Source organism: Uloborus diversus, chromosome 5 (assembly GCF_026930045.1).
Source record: "Uloborus diversus isolate 005 chromosome 5, Udiv.v.3.1, whole genome shotgun sequence".
NCBI lineage: Eukaryota > Metazoa > Arthropoda > Arachnida > Araneae > Uloboridae > Uloborus > Uloborus diversus.
In genome coordinates, this window is record NC_072735.1 from 91,683,617 (window position 1) to 91,703,627 (window position 20,011).

At 33.4% G+C, this 20,011-nt stretch overlaps 1 protein-coding gene across 2 annotated transcripts in view; it reads left to right on the forward strand.

Annotated features, from left to right (window-relative positions):
• Positions 1 to 20,011, forward strand: part of LOC129221954 (nuclear transcription factor Y subunit gamma-like) — a 61,545-nt gene that overhangs the window by 7,763 nt on the left and 33,771 nt on the right. Inside the window, exons 2-3 of one of the 2 annotated variants that reach the window (XM_054856349.1) lie at positions 2,238 to 2,360; positions 8,333 to 8,404. In XM_054856349.1, the coding sequence (XP_054712324.1) occupies positions 2,241 to 2,360; positions 8,333 to 8,404 (192 nt within the window). In that variant the 5' untranslated portion in view covers positions 2,238 to 2,240. The remainder of the gene's footprint in view (positions 1 to 2,237; positions 2,361 to 8,332; positions 8,405 to 20,011) is intronic. The other variant, XM_054856350.1, reaches the window with a different exon arrangement.

A 20,011-nucleotide genomic window follows, 5' to 3' on the forward strand; every position in this document is an offset into this window, starting at 1 on the left:
TAACAATTTAATGAAGTGATTTCTTAAAAGTTCTCAATGTTTCCCAATAAACAAAAACCTTGAAAGTTTCCCAAAAAAACAAAGTCTGTTTTAGGGATATATGGATTTAATAGTTTGAAATTTACATTAAACAGAAATATCACATACACATAGCCAACCATTAAAAAAAGAGTGGAAGTATCTTAACTAACCTTTAAAAAAGCACCTGGGAAAAATTTGTTGGGGTATGGAAAAGCAGGGAACGTTGAAAACTTTTTTTTGAGTAGACACCCTGTTTTGTCCATGTTTTTATTTATCTTTTATTCAACTTCTTGAAACTTTAAAAACTGAGTACAATTTGAAAACAATAGGAAAAGCAATTCATGGTTTGACTTCGAAAATGTTATTATTATTTATTTATTTTTTTTTTTTTTTTGCAAAGGAGAATTGTAAATTATAAGGGAAACAGGTGGGAAATAACATGACATACGCAGTACTTAAATATACCTCACTTTTTTTTTCTCATTTGTTTTTTCGATGAGAAGAAAGTAACCCTTCCTCCCATTGAGCTCCCAAACCCACACCTCAGGCATGTCCTTTTGGTAATTTATCCTTGGTGTGAACTGAAGCAAAGTAAGCAACCAATAGTTTAAGTTTTTTTTTTAATTGAAAGCGGCCACATAAATTTCATATAAAAGTACCTTTCAAAATAATACAACGCGCACACACAGGTCAAGAATTCTTGTCAAAGATTTGGGTATGTTAAGTTAGTAATTAACTTAGCTAACCTTGATACAAAATATAAAAATTGATCAACCACACTTGAGATCTGACCAGGCTGGTCCTATTTTTCCTGTTCATACCTAATGAAGATCTTGTTACACTACTTGCCCTCTTCATTTTACCTATTTTAAGTACACTCTTAAGACCTTCAAGATTTGTTGAAGTATTTTTTTTTTCTTTTTATGATCAGATTGAGCTTTAAATAGCTTTAAACAATTATTATTATCTGTTTAAAAGTTTTGACCATTAACTCTCATACAGATAAATTTGAATAAAAGAATCATAACTAATCCTTAAAACCTGCTGTTAGCGGGACGTTTGAAATTTTTACTTATTATTGCAAAAATAATGCAAATTGGAGTGATTACAGAGGTCTGGCCAGAGGAAATTTGGGTCCATTTAAGAATCTTTTACAAAATTCAAATTAGTTGAAAGGGACCTATCCTTCAAAAAATTCTGATTACCAAAACAGAAACTACACGAGATTCTTATCGATCAAATTGGACCTTTCGGAAACTCTTTTATCAATAAAACGGTGCACAAATCGGAAATCTAAAACATATTGATGCATTACTTCGGGTTTACATTTAGAAATTTTACTAAAAAATTTGATTTTTCACAAAAAATATTTTAAAATTAACAAAATTTGGACCCAGGGCGAAAGATCCTGAACAGACTCCTGACATATGTTTTAAACTATTCTTTTTAAATAAAGTAATTGGCTGCTTTTTGAATTAAAAAGAGCTGAAGTAATCTAAACTTTGATCTTCTTTAGCCTAACAGAGATTCATCAACCATAAAGTCTACCCTATAAAAAGGCACGTTCCCCAAATATTTTTTCCCTCTTACAGTAAAGTTTGGTGAATCAGCGGAATAGGGTAGCACAGTAACTGCGTATAATCTACGAAATTGGTAAGAAACTATACTTGTGTATGCAATCGCTTAAAAAATCCAATAACACTCGCATTCATTTTTATACCTAAATATCATAACAGTATGCAAAAAATGTCTGTAGTAATACTGCCGTGTGCAGGTAAAGGGCAGTAACTGCAAATTTTTCAGTTTTTTGCATTTTCGTCATCTATTGTGTGCTAGCTTTATTGTTCAAGTTTGCTTATTTGGTTTCCGTTGAAAAAAAACGCACGTAAATAAAAATGCCTTATTCCCAGATTTACCTATGGTTAATATTGAATCCCACACACATTTCTTCAAATGTCTCGAAAAATCATTTCTGCAGATACTGCCGTTTACCTGCACACAGCAGAATAAGATCCTTCAATATTGCAAATGAAATACAGAAATATGCAATCAAATTGTGCTAACAGATCAAGAGAAATTACGCCAAAAGCATAAATCGGAGAAAAGGGTAATTTTTCTATCGTAAGTAGTCTCTGATCACTCGTTTACACGTGTAAGTTTTGTATAAATGCCCCTTGTTATATAGGTGGTCAAAGTAATTCTGGTTTGCATTTTAGAAGATGTCCCAGCCAGAGAATTTCAGCCAATCAAGCAACACTTCCCATGGAAACAATGAAGCCCAGCAGGTTCTGGATATTTTCTGGGAAAGAGAGATGGAAGAAATTCGGAACTTGGGAAATGTGAGTTTTCTTCTTATCACCTGGCCCTAAAATTTGTTAAAATGTTAACTTAATGTACTGCTGTCAATTTTTTGCAAGGACACCCACCTGGGGGGGGGGGGTCATGGCACAGACTGCGGCACTGAAATTTCTGGGAGGAGGGGTGTCTTGAGAGGTATTTTTCTAATTTTTGGGAAGGGGGGCTCTTGCTCTTAGGGGGAGGGCACCCCTGAGTTTTTGCCACGTGTGGAGGAAGCTGTTTTTTCCAGCCTTTCAAAAATAGAATTTGCATTAACCTACAAATTTTGATTTTTAAATTTTTTTCCTCTGCAAATTAATAAAAACATTAAAATCCTTTGATAATTTTGTAAGTTTTTTTTTTAGTTAAAAATAAATGTCATATTCAACATGGATTAAAAGTTAGATATCTGGCAAGTTTTTATTTTTAAATTTAACAACAAAATTTGTTACGTTGTAGTTTATTGAAGGAAAGTAGTTGTTAACTTATAATGTAAAGGTCTTGTTTATTACTGCAATTTTACAGAACCATTCCACATTTTAGAAACCAGTTAAATCAATACTGAAACTATGAGAGAAAAGAAAAATCAAAACAAAATTTTACTTGATGTTTTAAACGTTTTAATATTATTGCAATCAATAAAATTTTCATTAAACCCTAATTTTTATTATTTCAGCAATGACATAAAAATAAACTAGATTTGTAAGGATAATTGTTAACAAAAAGATTCATAATTTTTGATTGTACAAAGTAAAAGTTAGGACAATATCTCTCTATTGCAGCATTGCTTCTGTGAGATGTTTGAAGATTTGCCAGCCACTCAGGCAAATCTAACCTGACTCATCTTATACAAATACAAATGTGACGACCAGCATCAGGCTCTGGGCCCAGTTAGGCTGGTCCTAGTCAGTTTATAAGTCTCCAACTAGTCGACCCGTGCAGAACTCCGCACTATGTTTCGAATCATTTCATAAGGCGTTTCGCTCTTTAAAAAATTTTAAAGAACATTATGAAGAAGAAACGAAAAAAGTAAACGGAAAAAAAGTAAGCGTACAAGAGAAGGTATGTAATTTGAAGACGTAACAAAACCTCGTTAAATACAACATTGTGATAATTTGATCATCGCTCACCTTTTGGTTGTACGTATTTTCAATGCAAATATAAATATCATTAAAAGTGTGACTGAGTGACACGTGAAAAATCAGTAATTTTGCATGTGAAAAAACAGGTTGTGGCAAATACAGTCCAGCCCATGTGAGCATCTGACGGAAAAAAAAGAAACTTTAAAGAGATATTTAGTGGCACGGATTCGAACTGGCGCCATTCTGATTAACTGTATGACGCTTCAACAAACCTAGCAACTGTGTCTTCCTTTTCGAATGCTATTCATTGAAAGAATGCGTAATAAAACACAGTAAAAAAGTTTTTCGCCAAAAAAAATATAATAAGATCATGCGTCTTTGTTTTGTCATTAGCCAGCATGATACGATTTAAAATTATTCGTAAAACATGGATTTTGATTAACGAATGAGGAAAATCTCACGTAGCGATTGAAACAAACATTATAGAGAAGTAATAAATTCGATTGAAAATAAGTGTTTTTATTTTTGAATATTGAACAATGTCCCATAGCATATGAACAATGTCCCATAGCACGGTTAAAGCAGCCATAGGCTGCTTTAACCGTTATGGCTTAAGCGCCCGCACATGTGTTTCTTTTAATCGAACACTTAAAACTCAAAACCAAGACCTGTTGAACTGAATCCGTTTTTTTAAGTGTAAATTTTCGAACGTAGACAAAATTTATTTTTTTTTTCAGCCGAAAGCAGAGGAGTAGAAAATGATTTCTTACTAATGAAGTTGATAATAGTTTTAATGTTTTAAATCGTATTTGTGCGCAGGCTTGAATAAATAATTAAAGGTTGACTGGGTGAAACTCGTAGTTTTAATTTGGGGTAGTATTTTTTCGTTTGTACAAAAGGTCGAACACTGCTATTAGAAAAATCTACATTTCAGCATACAATGAAAATGTTTTTCTGCACAAAAAGGATTCCCTTGAGGTAAATCTAATACTTTTTTTATGCTTACATTATGCTTAGTGGTCTAGACGAAGCCAAAGCTTTAAAAAAATCAAGAACTCCCCTTCGATTAACAGCCAACTTATCTGAATGATAACTGTAGCATGCATAAAGGAGTCGAAACACCAAGTAGCATTCCCACTGCATTTATTTAATTATGTGTGTTATGTGTTGTATGTTATGAGTACATGTAATGCGTAATGTTAATGTAAATTTGCTATTATGTCGAACAGTTCGAGCTTGCCCGAAGCTCAGATAGTTTATAGCCGAACACTCTATCGAAAAAAATTTGCATAAGAACTAAGCTGCATCAAGGTTTTGCAACAGCAAAGGGCATTTCCAAAAACTTGATTTTTCAGACCGTAAGTCTATTTTTTGTCATTAGCCGGCCTGAGAAGTTTTAAAATGAGGGGGAATTTCTTCAAGAGATAAGAAAGATCTTGCATACTGACAGAAAAATAAACCACAGAAATAATATATAAGATAAGATATTGAAGAGAAGTGTTTTTATTTTTGAAAATTTTTACAATTTGTTATCACAGGCTGCTTGAACCGTTATGGCTTAGATGGTAGCACGTGCTCATCATTTAACAGCACGGTTAAAATACAAAATAATCTGAACTAAGTTCTTTTTTAAGCGTAGCTTTTCGAATGTAGTAAAAATGTGGCTATTTGTTTTTTTGCAAAAAGAAGAAAAAATATATATTTTACCCTTTAAATTGATGTAGTAATTTTTTTATTTGTACAAAGAGTCAAAAACTCATTAGAAGAATCTATATTTCATTATACGATTTATTATTTTTTTCTGACCAAAAACAATTCCATTGTAGTCTGAAATCTTAAACCTAATACTTATATTTTCTCTTACATTATGCTTTAATTTTCTTGCCGGAGCCAAAGCTTAAAAAAAAAAAAAAAAGAAACCTTACAATTTAGAATAAATTTAGCTCTATGTTGCATCAAATTTTCATAACAGCAAGGAGCGTTTCCATCTCATCTATTCTAATTCCTTTGTTGTTCATTGTTATTAAAGTGTTCATATAATGTGCGATATTTTTCTAATTTTCTGATGCAGATTGTCTGGACATGGGCCCGAACACTCAATCTCCTGGTTACCAGTCGAACGCTCTGCCGATCGAGCTATCCAGCTCCGTCGGTCACAGTGCAAGTAAAAGTCATAAATTTAACCGAAAACCTCATTCTGGTTTTTGAAAACAGGTTATTTGACAGAAAAAATAGTTTTTAGACCGTGGGTCTATTTTTCATCAGTAGCCTGCACAATAAGCTTTAAAATAAGGTGTAAATCAAAGGAATCAATCAAGAATTGAGGAAGATCTCACATAGAAACAAAAAACAGGCTACAGAAATAATATATAAGGATGAAGATCAATGGCCCTCTTAAAGCTATCCACACCCTTGCTCATTACTGCCTCTTCCGGTAAGCTGTTCCAAGTGCCCATGACCCTACTAAAGAAGTAATTTTTCCTAATTTCCAGGTGTTAGCCAGAGATTTGAAAACTTAAAAAAATGACCCCCTTGTCCTGCTTTCCACTCAAAAATTTAACCCATTAACATCTTTTATTTTGATAAATTTAAACAACTAAATCATGTCCCCTCTGAATCTCCTTAAAATTGATTTTCTCTTTTATAAAAAATGCTTATAACATTTTCCCCAGTTAATTTAGGCACTTTTGAGTTTCTGAACGGAGGGAAGAAAATCGCCTTGGGGGATGTTTTCCTCTAGCTTTCAAATGAAACTAAATTGAGATGACCCTTTAATTACTTTGAACCCCAAAGCAGAATACTACTAAATTTGCAACGTACGTCGCATAACAGAAGCCTGAGCTGCAGAACAATTGTGTTCAAATGTGAGAGGAAATCTCAGATAAATTTTCTGCAAAAATTCTACAGATTTCTGTGAAATTTTTGCAGAAACTGCAGATATTCTGCAAATATGTTCCTACTCAATGTAAAATTTTGCACTAATTTTATAGAGCTCTTAAAATTAGAAAAAAAATCTAAAATTCTCAGAAATTCGATAATTTGGTGGAAAGCTCGTGAAAAGTGTTCTGTTCGAGAAGGCATCTGCTGGAACTTGAGATTTATTTCGAACTTAAAAAAATCAGCAGAATTTGTGCCAAGTTCTATCTTGAGTTTGAAGATATCTGTAGAAAATCTATTTTTACTGCAGAAATTTCATGTTCTAAATCTGAAAAGGTTCTGATTTTTCTAGTGTTTTTGTTTCCCCTTCTCCTTATTTTTGCCAATCAACCTTCGTCCACTTCAATTTCGTTCATAAACGTATGTTTTGGAAAACTCATTAGAAGAATCTATATTTCATTATACGATTTATTATTTTTTTCTGACCAAAAACAATTCCATTGTAGTCTGAAATCTTAAACCTAATACTTATATTTTCTCTTACATTATGCTTTAATTTTCTTGCCGGAGCCAAAGTTAAAAAAAAAAAAAAAGAAACCTTACAATTTAGAATAAATTTAGCTCTATGTTGCATCAAATTTTCATAACAGCAAGGAGCGTTTCCATCTCATCTATTCTAATTCCTTTGTTGTTCATTGTTATTAAAGTGTTCATATAATGTGCGATATTTCTCTAATTTTCTGATGCAGATTGTCTGGACATGGGCCCGAACACTCAATCTCCTGGTTTTATAGAGCTCTTAAAATTAGAAAAAAATCTAAAATTCTCAGAAATTCGATAATTTGGTGGAAAGCTCGCGAAAAGTGTTCTGTTCGAGAAGGCATCTGCTGGAACTTGAGATTTATTTCGAACTTAAAAAAATCAGCAGAATTTGTGCCAAGTTCTATCTTGATTTTGAAGATATCTGTAGAAAATCGATTTTTACTGCAGAAATTTCATGTTCTAAATCTGAAAAGGTTCTGATTTTTCTAGTGTTTTTGTTTCCCCTTCTCCTTATTTTTGCCAATCAACCTTCGTCCACTTCAATTTCGTTCATAAACATATGTTTTGGAAACATGTCAACATTGAAACTCGTCCATCGCCAAAAATTGCGTGCCTTGTTTCAGATTTCAATTCCTTTGCATCCTGAAAATATTTGAATTGTTTAGAAAGTTTTGAAGCGTTTTATTATTTGCTACCCAAACTCGTCTCCTTTTATTTATTATTTTAGTAATTTATTTATTTATTAACATTATTTTAATTTCTCCTTCATGCCATGTAAAATTAACCAAAACAAAATGTAGTTTGATGCCTAAGTTCGGATTTTTATAAAATTTTGTATCTTTGCTCTTTCTATGCATTTTAAAAAGCATACAGAATATTTTTGGAGACTCTCAATTGGTTTAGATTCCACATAAATGTATAGCAACAGTGAAGTTTTAAAAAACTGAAAAAAAAAAAACATCCTGTATGAAACAATTTTGATTTATGGCTCTGGATTTGTGGAAAAGGTCACGTTGGTTGCTTTTGTATACAATGCTTGAAGTACTTGCAGAAAAATTTTGGTTTAATGATTTTACATTGCAGAACATTGACAAGTATTCTGCTTTATAGGGACTTTGAATAGAAAAACCATTTTGGGTTCCTGAAATTAAAATTTGAACTGTTTGGTACTTTTTTGGTGTTCAAGATATAATTAAACAATGAAATTGTTAAACTATATCTAAAAAGACCAGTCTTACTTTGACATTTTTTTGGAAAGATCTGTTTTGAAGATTTTTTTTTGGACGCTGTTAATAGCACCTTGATTTCTCTATAACGGATCTTAGCTATCCTTATAATAGCTATAAACACTTATTTTTCTGGTTCTAGATTTTTATGCAAAATATTTTAACTTTGTTAGTAAATTTTGCAAAAACTCAAAAAAGTGTTCACATACCACTTCATATTCCATTGATTATTATTTTCCTTTCTAGAATGATTTCAAAAACCAAGAATTGCCATTGGCACGCATTAAGAAGATAATGAAATTAGATGAAGATGTCAAGGTATGCTATTCTATTTATTGTAGTCATTGAAGCGTTTAAATGTTGTTCATTTACTTTTAAAATACTGTGAAATTCCATTACAATGAACATAAATGTTCAAAGCGGCTCAGAAATGGGGGTACCATTGTACCAGGAAGTTTAAATTATCCTGAGAAAGGCATACTTGCTAACAAAAAGGAAATTTTAAAACGATTTGATTTAAAAAAGCATTTTTGAAGTAGTAAGTATGAAATAAATGAACCTACAAACATAAAATTTTATCTATTTTTGTATTAACTTTCTTCTCTACGTGCTAATGGTGACCCTCCTATACATGCCTGTGACAATGAATACCAGTTTACCAGAACAATAAAAATATCCATTTCAACTAAATAAATTCTCTGTCCCGATTTGATTTCCATTTTCCATTACAACAAAGTTGCCGTTACCACGAACAAGTTTGTAATCTTTTGAATCTCATTGCAATAAGTTTTCACTTTATGATAAGATGAAAATCGACAAATTTTAAATTGAAAATACTTATTAATAAATCTTAAAATTTCTGTAACTGTAGACCTTAAAGAACTAGACACTACAAATGTGCAGAGTCAATGGCGCACAAATAAGTATTAATGTATGAAATGGATAAAGCCTATAAAGTAATGCAATATTGCTACACGATGGAGTGGTGCTGTAATCGTGAAATAGCAGGAGGCAGACATTACTTAAATTTAAAAATAACAGGCTATATGATGTAACTTTAGAAGGAAGTTGATGGGTATTTAAATGAAAATGTAGAAAACTTGGTTACTGAGAATTTTTATTTTTCTGCAAATTCATCTTATATACAGGGGGTGATGCAAATTCCTTTTATTATTCAGCTGTGTTTGATTGTTCATCAGTTAAAAAGTGATTTATCAATCAGGATGTAGGAAATTATTTAGTTAAAATTAATTAATGCTCCATTATCATTAATCACTCAATAGTTGCACAAACTTATATGCTTAGTTTTTTAATCGTCATTTTGCCATCATGTAGGTGGAAGTCATGGGTGCAAGACCTTCCGTCTCAGAACGGATTTCCGTCTTGGACAAAATTTCCGAGACGGAGATCGGGACGGAAAGAAATTCGATGACTTTCTTTCAGTTTTTACTTAAAAAAGAAAATTTGGGTGTTTGAAAAACATACTTTAATATTACTGAACCGTTTCATAACCACGAATTTGCATCGACATTCTCTCGATTTTCCGCCATGGGCTTGTTTTGTTTGCAACATGCTTTTGGAGGAGTGGCTTTTAGACTCGCGCCATTTGACTTTTTTTAGGTATAGCTCTGTTATTTCCAACTCACTGCATTGCAGATCGCGGAGTTGCTCGCTATTCTCCCTGAATTTTCGAAAAAAGTCTCTAATTAAAAATTTAGCCTTTTTTCTTGCTATTTTCAATCATCCTTTCGGGTTTTTTTTTTTTTTGCAAATTTTGCACGCATAAATGAAAATTATGTGCTCTCTTAAAATGTCTTAGAGTTGAATCTGAATCACTGATTGAAAGTGATTGCGGGCGAGATTAAATGTTTACGCCACAGCAAAGGGCGTCCACATACTAGAAAAGTTCTCCATGCTAATTGAAATACTATTTTGGCTATTTTTGAGTGAGTTAAGAGTTAGTAGGGAATCAAGGGTCTGTCTCAAAACATTTTCGAAATCGAAGTCTTGAAACTTTAGGGTTGCCTTTGGTGATGTGCGGAGGGGAGTTGTTCTTTCAATAGAAAAATAAATCTTAAACACAAACTTACACTGCCTTTAGTATACACAATGAGATGGGGAGGGGGAGGGGATTCCGCCGCCCAGCCCGAAATATTTCCGTTTCGGAAATTTTAAGAGCTGTTTTGGGCTATCTTTGGATGACTTAAAGGGAAAGGGTGTACTAAGCTTCTTTCAAAAAGTTTCCGAAATTGAAGTATTAAAACTTTTAGGTGGTCGTAAGTCATGTTTATAGGTAAAGGGGGTACTATTCCTAGAAAAAAATTTAGAAACTGAAACCTTAATAATTCAAATTTAGGACAGTTATGGTGAACTCAGAGGAAGGGGTTCGGGAGTTCTCTTCTGAAAATTTCTTGATGCTGAAATATTTAAAACGCCATTTCAGGCTATATTTGAGTGTCTTAAGAGGGATGTGATTCGAGGGCCTTACCTGGGGTAAGGATTCAGTTCCCCTACTTCTTTTTTTAATTAATGAATATTGGAAAGTGTATCTCGTTAAAAAATATATCTACTTCACTGAAGCGGGTTTTTCTATTGCTAATTTCACCACCTGCTATCTTATAATTCTTTTTCAAATGAAGACTGTGTGGGGGATTGGTGCCAGTTCATTATCATTAGTCTCCCATACCCTTCCCCGCCACCTTTCCTTCTTTTCTGGTTTATTGGTGCTACCTTGGGTAGACTTTCCAATCAGAACTGATTTATGTTGCAAAAGTGAAAATCTTATGTCCCAAGCGATTCTATTCCTGCGATAAAAATGTTTACGATTGGCAAAAAACTAATGGCGGGGAGCCGCAAACGCTTTTACCCCTAACATTATCCAACATCGTCTCAAATTGCGTGTTTGCAACTTCAATTTCGAAATATTGCCGAAGGAGTGTTCCTGAACTCCATCCCTTCGATAATGCATTCAAAAAGCGTATAAACGTTATGAAAGATGGAGTACAATTTCGTGTTTAAAGCTTGAATTTCGGGGAGAGTTCAGAGCGCCCCCCCCCCACCTCTTTTTCTAATATTTTTGAAGGTCGCCCAATATTGTGATTTTGGGACTATTAGTTTGAAATAATTGATGTAAGACTCCTTCAAGCTCTCCTTTCCCTGAACTTTACCAAAGCGGCCTACCATTGCGTTTTTGAAATTTAATTTAAAAAAAATTCTGGGTGAGAGCCTCCAAGCCCCCCATTATTGGCGGTTTTTCGGTTTTTTAGAATTACGATATCAGAACGTTTAAATATTACAGTTTATAGGCTTAAAAATCAAATCAAACACAAATTTCAAAACTGGCATTGTTAAAATCTACAACATTTATGCACATACGTTTTTCCTCGAGCACACATGCGCCGAGGGGGGGGGGGAGGGAGGGGCTAAAAATATTTTCCGTCTTTAACACATCACCAAACTTGCACCCATGGTGGAAGTGTAGTTTCCTGATGGTGCAAATGGCCAAGTGACGGAAACCAACCTAAAAATTCAAGGGGATTGTGTGGGAATTTTTTAACCGAAACATTTCTTAACCACAATGTTGATGTGTGATACTATTTTAAGTTACTTTTAAAAGATGATTGAAATATGACACATCAAAGTCATTGAGAACATGAAAACTATCAAATTTACAATATTAAATGGTCTCAGTAAGTCACATGAATGATTTTTTAAAAAAAACATTAAAATATGTTCTTTGGCTTTAAAACTTCTGTTTGAATCATGAGAAAAATACTTTAAAACATTGTAGTTTAGGTATGGTTTATGGTTAAACAACCACTTGGCAACATGGGGCTTTAACCAGGGGTAGAAGTTGTCCTAAAAATCCTAAAATTTCAAATTGTGTCCTAAGATTCGTAAAATTTCGAGATTTGTCCTAAAATTTTCATTATTCATTCCCTAGTTACTCAGAAAAATAAAATTCAACCTAAAAATTAAAACTTTCATGCTGATATGCCTATATTTTAGCATAAAATAAACTTTGTAGACCCTAAGAAATTTTCTCTAAAAAAGAAACAAAGAAAAACCTAGAAAAAAGCTTTTTTTCTGGAGAAAGGTAGGGGAGATGCAATTAATCAAAATACAAGTTCAATATAAAGCTGTTTATTTTATCTCTACTTTTTGATGTTAACTATATGTAGCTGTTTATTTTATCTATACTTTGTAACTCCTCGTAACCCCGTAACCCGTTGGTTTAACCAACTCCTATGCACTCCTGTGCATAGGAGTTGGTTAAACCAACGGGCTAGGTGTATGAACCTGGTACTCGAGAAAATTTGCATTAAGCGTAGTATCAGGTTTATTGATGTGTGGAGTAAATGTAAACACAATTGGATTGCTAGGGATAGCTTACATCTGAGCTCTACAGGGGTCAAAATGGTTAGTGGTTTGGTTTTAGAGGCTTCAGAATCAAAAAACTAAGTTGGAATGGGGGGCATGGTTTAATGAGCAGAATTCAAAAGGGTACTAACTACTGGGATTTTAGCAGTAACGGAGATAGGGTGGCTAACAAGAGAAAAGATTTTAACAGTTGGGATTCAAATAATCGTGCAGCATTAAATGAAAGTAAGATGGGCTTACTTAAGGTTTTTTATGCAAATGCTCGTAGTATTAGGAACAAGATGGAAGAAGTGAAAAGCATAATAATAGACGAGAGGTTGGATATTATTGGAGTTACCAAGACATGGGCTACCGAAAATGATGATGATCTACTGCTGGGTATAATTTGTTTAGACAAGATAGAGTAGGTAAAAGAGGTGGTGGGGTTTTATTTTATATCAGAGACACTTTAACTTGCAATGAATTGGCAATTAATGATAAACCTAATGAGATTGATATGATTTGGCTGGAGTTGATGAGCAATAAGGGCAAAAAACTACGTTTAGGGAACATTTATAGGCCACCCAACTTAAGCCAGGGTCAAGATGAACAGATGTTTAGTATTATTAGTGACATTTCAAGCAAGGGGTCAGTCATCATAATGGGAGATTTTAATTTTCCAGGAATTGATTGGAATAATTTTTGCCATAGTAATAGCAGAGAAGAGGAATTTTTGAAAGTAATTGGTAATTGCTTCTTAGATCAAATTGTGACTCAGGGTACTCGACAAGACAGGATTTTGGATCTAGTTTTCTGCGACATATAAGGTTCTGTTCAGGGGTTATGTGTAGGGGAACACATTGGAGATAGTGACCACAACAGTATTAGATTTGGGATCAAATTTGATATGCACAAAGTAGAGAATTTTAGGTTTGTGCCCAATTTCAGAAATGCTGATTTTGTGGCACTTAGGCAGAGTTCGAAAGTAGTTTTTTTCTTCAGGATTGGACAATAGCGATGTGAATCTTCAGTAGGCGGAATTTAAGGAAAATCTAGCAAAAACAGTTGGGAATCATGTTCCCTTTAGGAGAAAGGGTGTCAACACTAAAACTTGGCCAATGTGGTTCTCCAGGGAAACTAAAAACGCTCTAAATTACAAGCAAGCTGCTTTTCATAGGTTTAAAGAAACTGGTCACAGTGCAGATAGGCTCCAATATTGTAACGCAAGGCGTAAGTTTCAGTATTTGGTACGGATTCAGAAAAAAGAGTTGGAGCAAAGACTGGCAGATAACATAAACGGAAATCCCAAGAGGTTTTTTGCATATGCTAATTCGGGGAAAGTTCAAAATAGTCATATTGGGCCACTGGTTGATGAACACGGAATTTTAATTCACTACGATAGTGATATTACTAAGGTTCTGAACAACTTTTTTTGAGTGTTTTTAACGATAACTGTATCTCAACAGTTGACACCAGTTAGTATAGCTTGAGAACTTTGTATTTTCCAGGGATGACGTTTTACTTCATTTGAAAAAAAATATTTATCCAAAAAAAAAAAAAAATATTTATCCAGATAATATTTATCCAAAAATTTTAGTTGAATGTGCAGAGGAATTAGCAGATGTAATTGTAAATATTTTCATTGTTTCTTATAACTTGGGGATAGTGCCAGAGGACTGGAAGCTGGCTAACATTATACCACTCTTCAAGAAAGGGTCTAAAGGGAGTGCGGGAAATTGTAGACCTGTGAGTCTAACTTCGGTGGTTTGCAAAATTTTTGAAACATTGATAAAAATTAAGGTAGTAAATTTTTTAGAGACTAATCATCTATTGACTAGTTTTCAGTATGGTTTCAGGAAAAGTAAATCTTGTGCAACTAATTTATTACATTTCTATGACAAAGTTACCATGGCTTTGGACAATAAGAAGCCTGTAGATGTTGTTTACATTGATTTTCAAAAAGCTTTCGATAAGGTACCGCATGTTGCTCTACTTAGCAAATTAGCTGATATAGGAAGAGGAGAGAAAACTTTCATTTGAGTAAAAAACTGGCTAATTGGAAGGAAACAAGGGATAGTTGTAAGGGGAAATTATTCTAATTGGAGTGAGGTTTTAAGCGGGGTTCCTCAAATATCAGTGTTAGGGCCTGTTTTGTTCATTGTTTTTATGAAGGATATTCATAAAAATATTTCTGGGAACATGATTTATTTTGCTGATGAAGTCAAAGTTATGGGGAGTGTAGAAAATGAAGAACAAGCAAATCAGCTGCAGGAGGATCTAGATCATATTACAGAGTGGGCTGATAAATGGAGTATGGCTGTTAATGTTGGGAAATGTCAAGTGCTACATTCAGGGCATGGAAATAAGTGTACAACTTATTATTTGCAAGGTTCAGTCATTAGTCAGGCAGAAAAAGTTACTGATCTGGGTGTCTTAATAAGTCAGGATTTAAAGTTTAGCCAACAGTGCAGCATAGCTAGTTAAAAAGCCAATAAGAGGCTTGAGTTTATCAGTAGATCTATTTCAAACAAATCTAAAGAAGTTCTGCCCTTATATAGAAGTTTGGTAAGACCTCATTTGGAGTATGCTGTTCAGTTTTGGTCTCCTTATCTTAAGAAAGATATTAATGTATTGGAAAGGGTTCAAAGTCAAGCTAATAAATGGACTTTCGCATTTAGACTATGATTCCAAGCTTAGAAGGCTAAAAATGTACAGTCTTGAGCAAAGAAGAGACCGAGGTGACATGATTCAGTTGTTTCAATTTATTAAATTGAAAGATGTTACGGGGCTGAAGTTTAGCACTGAAAACAGGACAAGGGGTCATTGTTTTAAGCTATTTAAATCTCATTCTAACATGGATATTAGGAAAAAAAATTTATTTTAGCAGGGTAGTGGAACCTTGGAACAGCTTACCGGAAGAGGTGGTAATGAGCAAGGGAGTAGATAATATTAAGAGAGTCATTCATCTTCACTGGGGATTGTAAATTGACTAGGAGCTAGTCTAGCTGGGCTCAGAGCCTGTTGCTGGTCGTCACTTTTGTATTTGTAACTCTTGCAATCATTCCTCTTGTACAAAAAATACATAAAAACCAAATAATAAAGAAAATAAAAACAACTGTGCAGCAAATTTTGCAGAATAAAAGTTAGGGGAAACGAATACGATCTGATGTTTTTGATTTTTTCTTCTTTTGAAAGAAATGAAAAATATGTGAACCTCGGAGGCAGAGGGATTCCCTCCTCTCAAACTGCAGCAACGTGGTAGAGATAGAGGTGGGGGTGAAAGGTATCATAGCTAATTCAAATAAAATAAATACAATGTGTTGATTAAGAACAGAAATATAAACACGTGGTTCATAAAATTTATTTGGAGAAAAATTTTAATGATTTGTCCCCAGGTGGGAAGTACAGTGAAACTTCTCTGGAGCGACCACTCTCCGTTCCTGAAAAAAGTTGTCGTTAATGGAGGTTGGTCGCTCTTGGAGGTCATTTTCGAACATGCAAATATAGCACCATAGTTGTTATTTACCTTCTTCCTGCAGTGTATTAATCAAGAACATTATGATATAAGAATGTATTTAAATAAAGAAACTTTTTTTTAATTCTTAAATGTAAAATATACTTTTTACATGATTTTAAAATTCGCCTGCTTCAGATTCTTTGTTTATCCTAAAACAATTTTAGTTTCTAGTTTAGTTTTCAGCTGCAAAAATAAATAAATTATGTTTCCTAATTATTAATGCAAAATAAGATTATCTATTTCTGTTAGAGTTCGTTGTGCTGACAGCTTTTTATATTTTTTTTACTGCTAATATCCTTTTTGATTTTCCTTTCTTGTGTAAGTTCAAGACTTCTGCACGTTTCTCAAGTGTGAGATTGCTCGGTTTCTTCAAAATTCTGTCTGCGATGTATGGTATGGTGATGTAAAGCAGAATGCAAATTCACTGAAACCAAATTTTGAGTTTTCAAAGGCACTAAAAATAGATTTTGTCCACTCTGATGAAGTAGGAATGCTCCCTTCTAACCCCACTCTCCCATAAGCAACCAAGAAATTCCAAGAAACAACCTTTTAATAAAGTTCTATTCTTATCTACCTCCCTCAATGAAAGGTGCATACTTGACTTGCCTTGAGATTTGCATGTGCTACCTTAACTTCCCTAGGGTCCGAAAAACAACGCCCTCTTTTTTATGACTTTAACGAGGTTCCAAGCAGAGAGAGCAAGAAAGGAACACGTTTGGACCCACTGTAGAATAGATTTAAATCCCTTATTCTGGTTTCTTTCCACCTTTGTTAATATGAGAAAACTGTTCTGTGTACAAATGAACTTTATTTCCTATTGCTTTTCTTCTGTTGTCTTTCTCTTTTTGAGTTTTCTCTAACACAAATATCTGTACTTTTGACTGTATTTTTTAATGCTGAGATTTAGGACTTGACAGTCGTTGTGAGAGGTTTCAATGGTCTTTCCCAGAGGTATATTAACATTAGTCATATACAGGGGAAATTCGGTGCCTCAGAGAAAGTGGTCGTTAATGGAGGTAGTCGCTATATAGAGGTGGTCGCTCATAGAAGTTTCGCGGTAATAATTTATTTTTATAGTGCTTATCTTGTGTGTGGTTTGAGCATTACTTTGTTCTTACTATACAAAGAGACAGATGGCTTTTTGTTTCTGTTCAGTGAAGTTAGATTCTTTCTTGCACATACAATCTTTAAAGTACCTGAATGACCGAGCATCGCCGGACTTTGAAATATTTTTTTTCCTTTCGTAAAATCCTGTTTGTCTAAGGTTTGAAGTACTGTTTTAAATATACTTGAAAAGCAAAACATAAACGAAATATTTCTGTTCTCGCCAATCATTGCATCTGCTTACGAAAAACGAGAGATATAAGAGATACATATAAATACTTCATCAGAATATTATCTTTTCAGCTATTAGAAGCCTACTACTGAATATAGTACTCCCCTCCCCCACAGACATCCTCCTAGGGAAACTCTGAGCTGGTTGCATATAAACATTTAACTTACGGTATTGCCAAAAAAGTAGTTTCTTAGACCAAAGATGGTGACAGTAAATGTGAAAAAAAATTGCTAGGATTGAAAATGCACCGCGATCTACTTACAACTCTAAAGTACCAAATAAAAAAGATTCTGAATGCAATTAAACCAACATTTTATTTTAAACTATCTGCTACATTTTTGTTTCCACCATAAAATTTTCCTGTCATTAATTATAAGAATTTAAACTTGGAGTCAATTTTACTATGGTGAATTCGGTTCTTAACCTCATACTTCCTTCCATACTATGTTGCGATTCACGATTTTATCCCACTTTTAAAAATATATAAAACTATTTGAAGTGTAAAAAAGAAAATAATACACTCAAACAATAGTTTGGCTATTAAAAAAAATGCTTAACATCAACTTACATAATGCTCTTGAATTAGTTTTCAGCTCAGTGTGATTAAAATTAGCCAAAGTGGCTAATAATCAGCCAAGCCTGGCAACCCTAAGCAAGTTTGAGATTTTCAAATGACTAATTTTCATTGCTATGGTTGCAAATTGTCTGCCCTATGTGTCAATTCATAGCTTTTTTCAAGGCTTAACTTAAGCAGACTTCATTTTTAAAAACAAGTTTTTTTTAAGAAATCGCGTTTTTACAGAAAAAACACTGATGTAGATGAACTTAGAATGCAAAACTACAATTAAATCCAAAATTTCATCCAAATCGTTAGAGCCCTTGCCAAGGCACGAAATATAAATATATATATATATACATACATACCTACAAGAATTGCTCGTTTAAAGATATAAGATTTAGTCATTAACTTTCTGCTTTAAAGATGTAAATAGTAATTTATTTTACTAAAATGCCACAGAAAACGAAATTTTTTCCCTTGTGGTTGGAAAAAGCAGGCGGAAATGGATGCGAAATCAGCACATGGTGCTGTGCAGAAAAGGATGAATTTAAAACATCTTGTTCTGTTTGTACATTATCTTTCCAATGTTGATAATCAAGGATTTTCACATGTATTTTCTCATGTTGATGTGGCGAGGTATAAGAGGTTGTCAAGTAGCTTGAAAAATCAAGCTGTATTTTTAATTCCTTGTTTTTTGTCTTCTACTGAAAACAAATTTTTTATAATGAAGTAATCCAAAGCTTTTGTTCCAACTTCACTCCAAGATAAAATTTCAAAAGCAAAGGCTTTCTTAGTTTTAGTTACCGTAAAAAAATTATTCATTTGCATCTTTAAATGATTTATCTAATTTACAGGGATATTTTTGATAGTTCTGAGATAGCAAAAAGGATCAAATTATCTGATAAAAGTTATGTACATAATAAATTTTGGACTTGTATCTTCAAGTTTAAAAGTCGAACCATGTTATTACGACACCTTTGGGACTGCCAACAAAGTGTCGTCATAGCCGGAGCGAGGTCATAACCAGAATAGTTTAAAAATTCATTAGTCCACAATAAAATTAGATTTAATAAAGAAATTAATAGTGTTTGTGCTTTTAATAGATTCAAGTAATGTAAATTTGAGTTATTGGTGAATATAATAAAAATTCTTTTTAAAAAAAACTTTACTTGTTATTATTATTATTATTATTTTTTTTTTTTTTGAATTCTACAATACTTTCCAATAAGTGTTTGCTAAACTTTCAAATAACATTTTTAACATTCCTCTTTTCCACGAAATTATCAGCAAGAAAGAAACCAATTCAAGACTCTTCACTTTTGTCCGCAATTTGATTAGACTTTCACTGTCTAGCCCCACCTTTCAGAGGTGAAAAAAAACTTTCTATTTTTTTACCACTTTAGAGTTGTGTGTCCCTTTTCAATATAATGAGTTCTTATCTCTTTTTCTCTCATGGGAGAAGCTTGTAGTGACCACCCACAGCTTAAGGTAGCTAAAAGGGCTTTAAAGGTAGCTATGGTCTTTCTCTTCTGCTATTTCCCTCGTCTAGTATTACAATCCACCCGCTTTGAATTCCTTTCTATTGTCCCTCTTGTTAAAGTCTGAAACAAGTACCTTTCCGAACTTATCTACTGCCCCCCCCCCCCCCAACATTTTTGAGATGTCATGCCTGATCAAATCTCTTGTCCGAGTCCAAAATTCCTACAACAAACATTTCCAGAATTATTTTACAGAAAATTTTCAAATGCAAAGAAATACTTGATCCAATCTGCGCAGCTCGAAGTGTCTTCGTAACCCGGCGTTGCCTCCAAAAAAACTCATAAAACCCGGAGCCACTTAACATTAAAACTGTATGGCATAAGTTCAGAACTTTGAAAAAGTGACGTGATATCCGGAGTGTTGTGAAATTCAGGTGTCGCGATAACGAGGTTTAACTATTTTTTCATCATTCTTTGTAATTCACTTCGGTGAAACAACAAGGCAAGCAAAGAAGCAATTTTACATACATATATCTTACTGATATGTCGCATGTACCTATATTTCATAATGTGTCATTGTGTTGAAGAATAAAAAGATTGAATGCAGTTTATTGTATTTTTCAAGATAGAATTTAAAATGTTTTATCATCCACTAAGAAAATCAAGCTTATAAAAA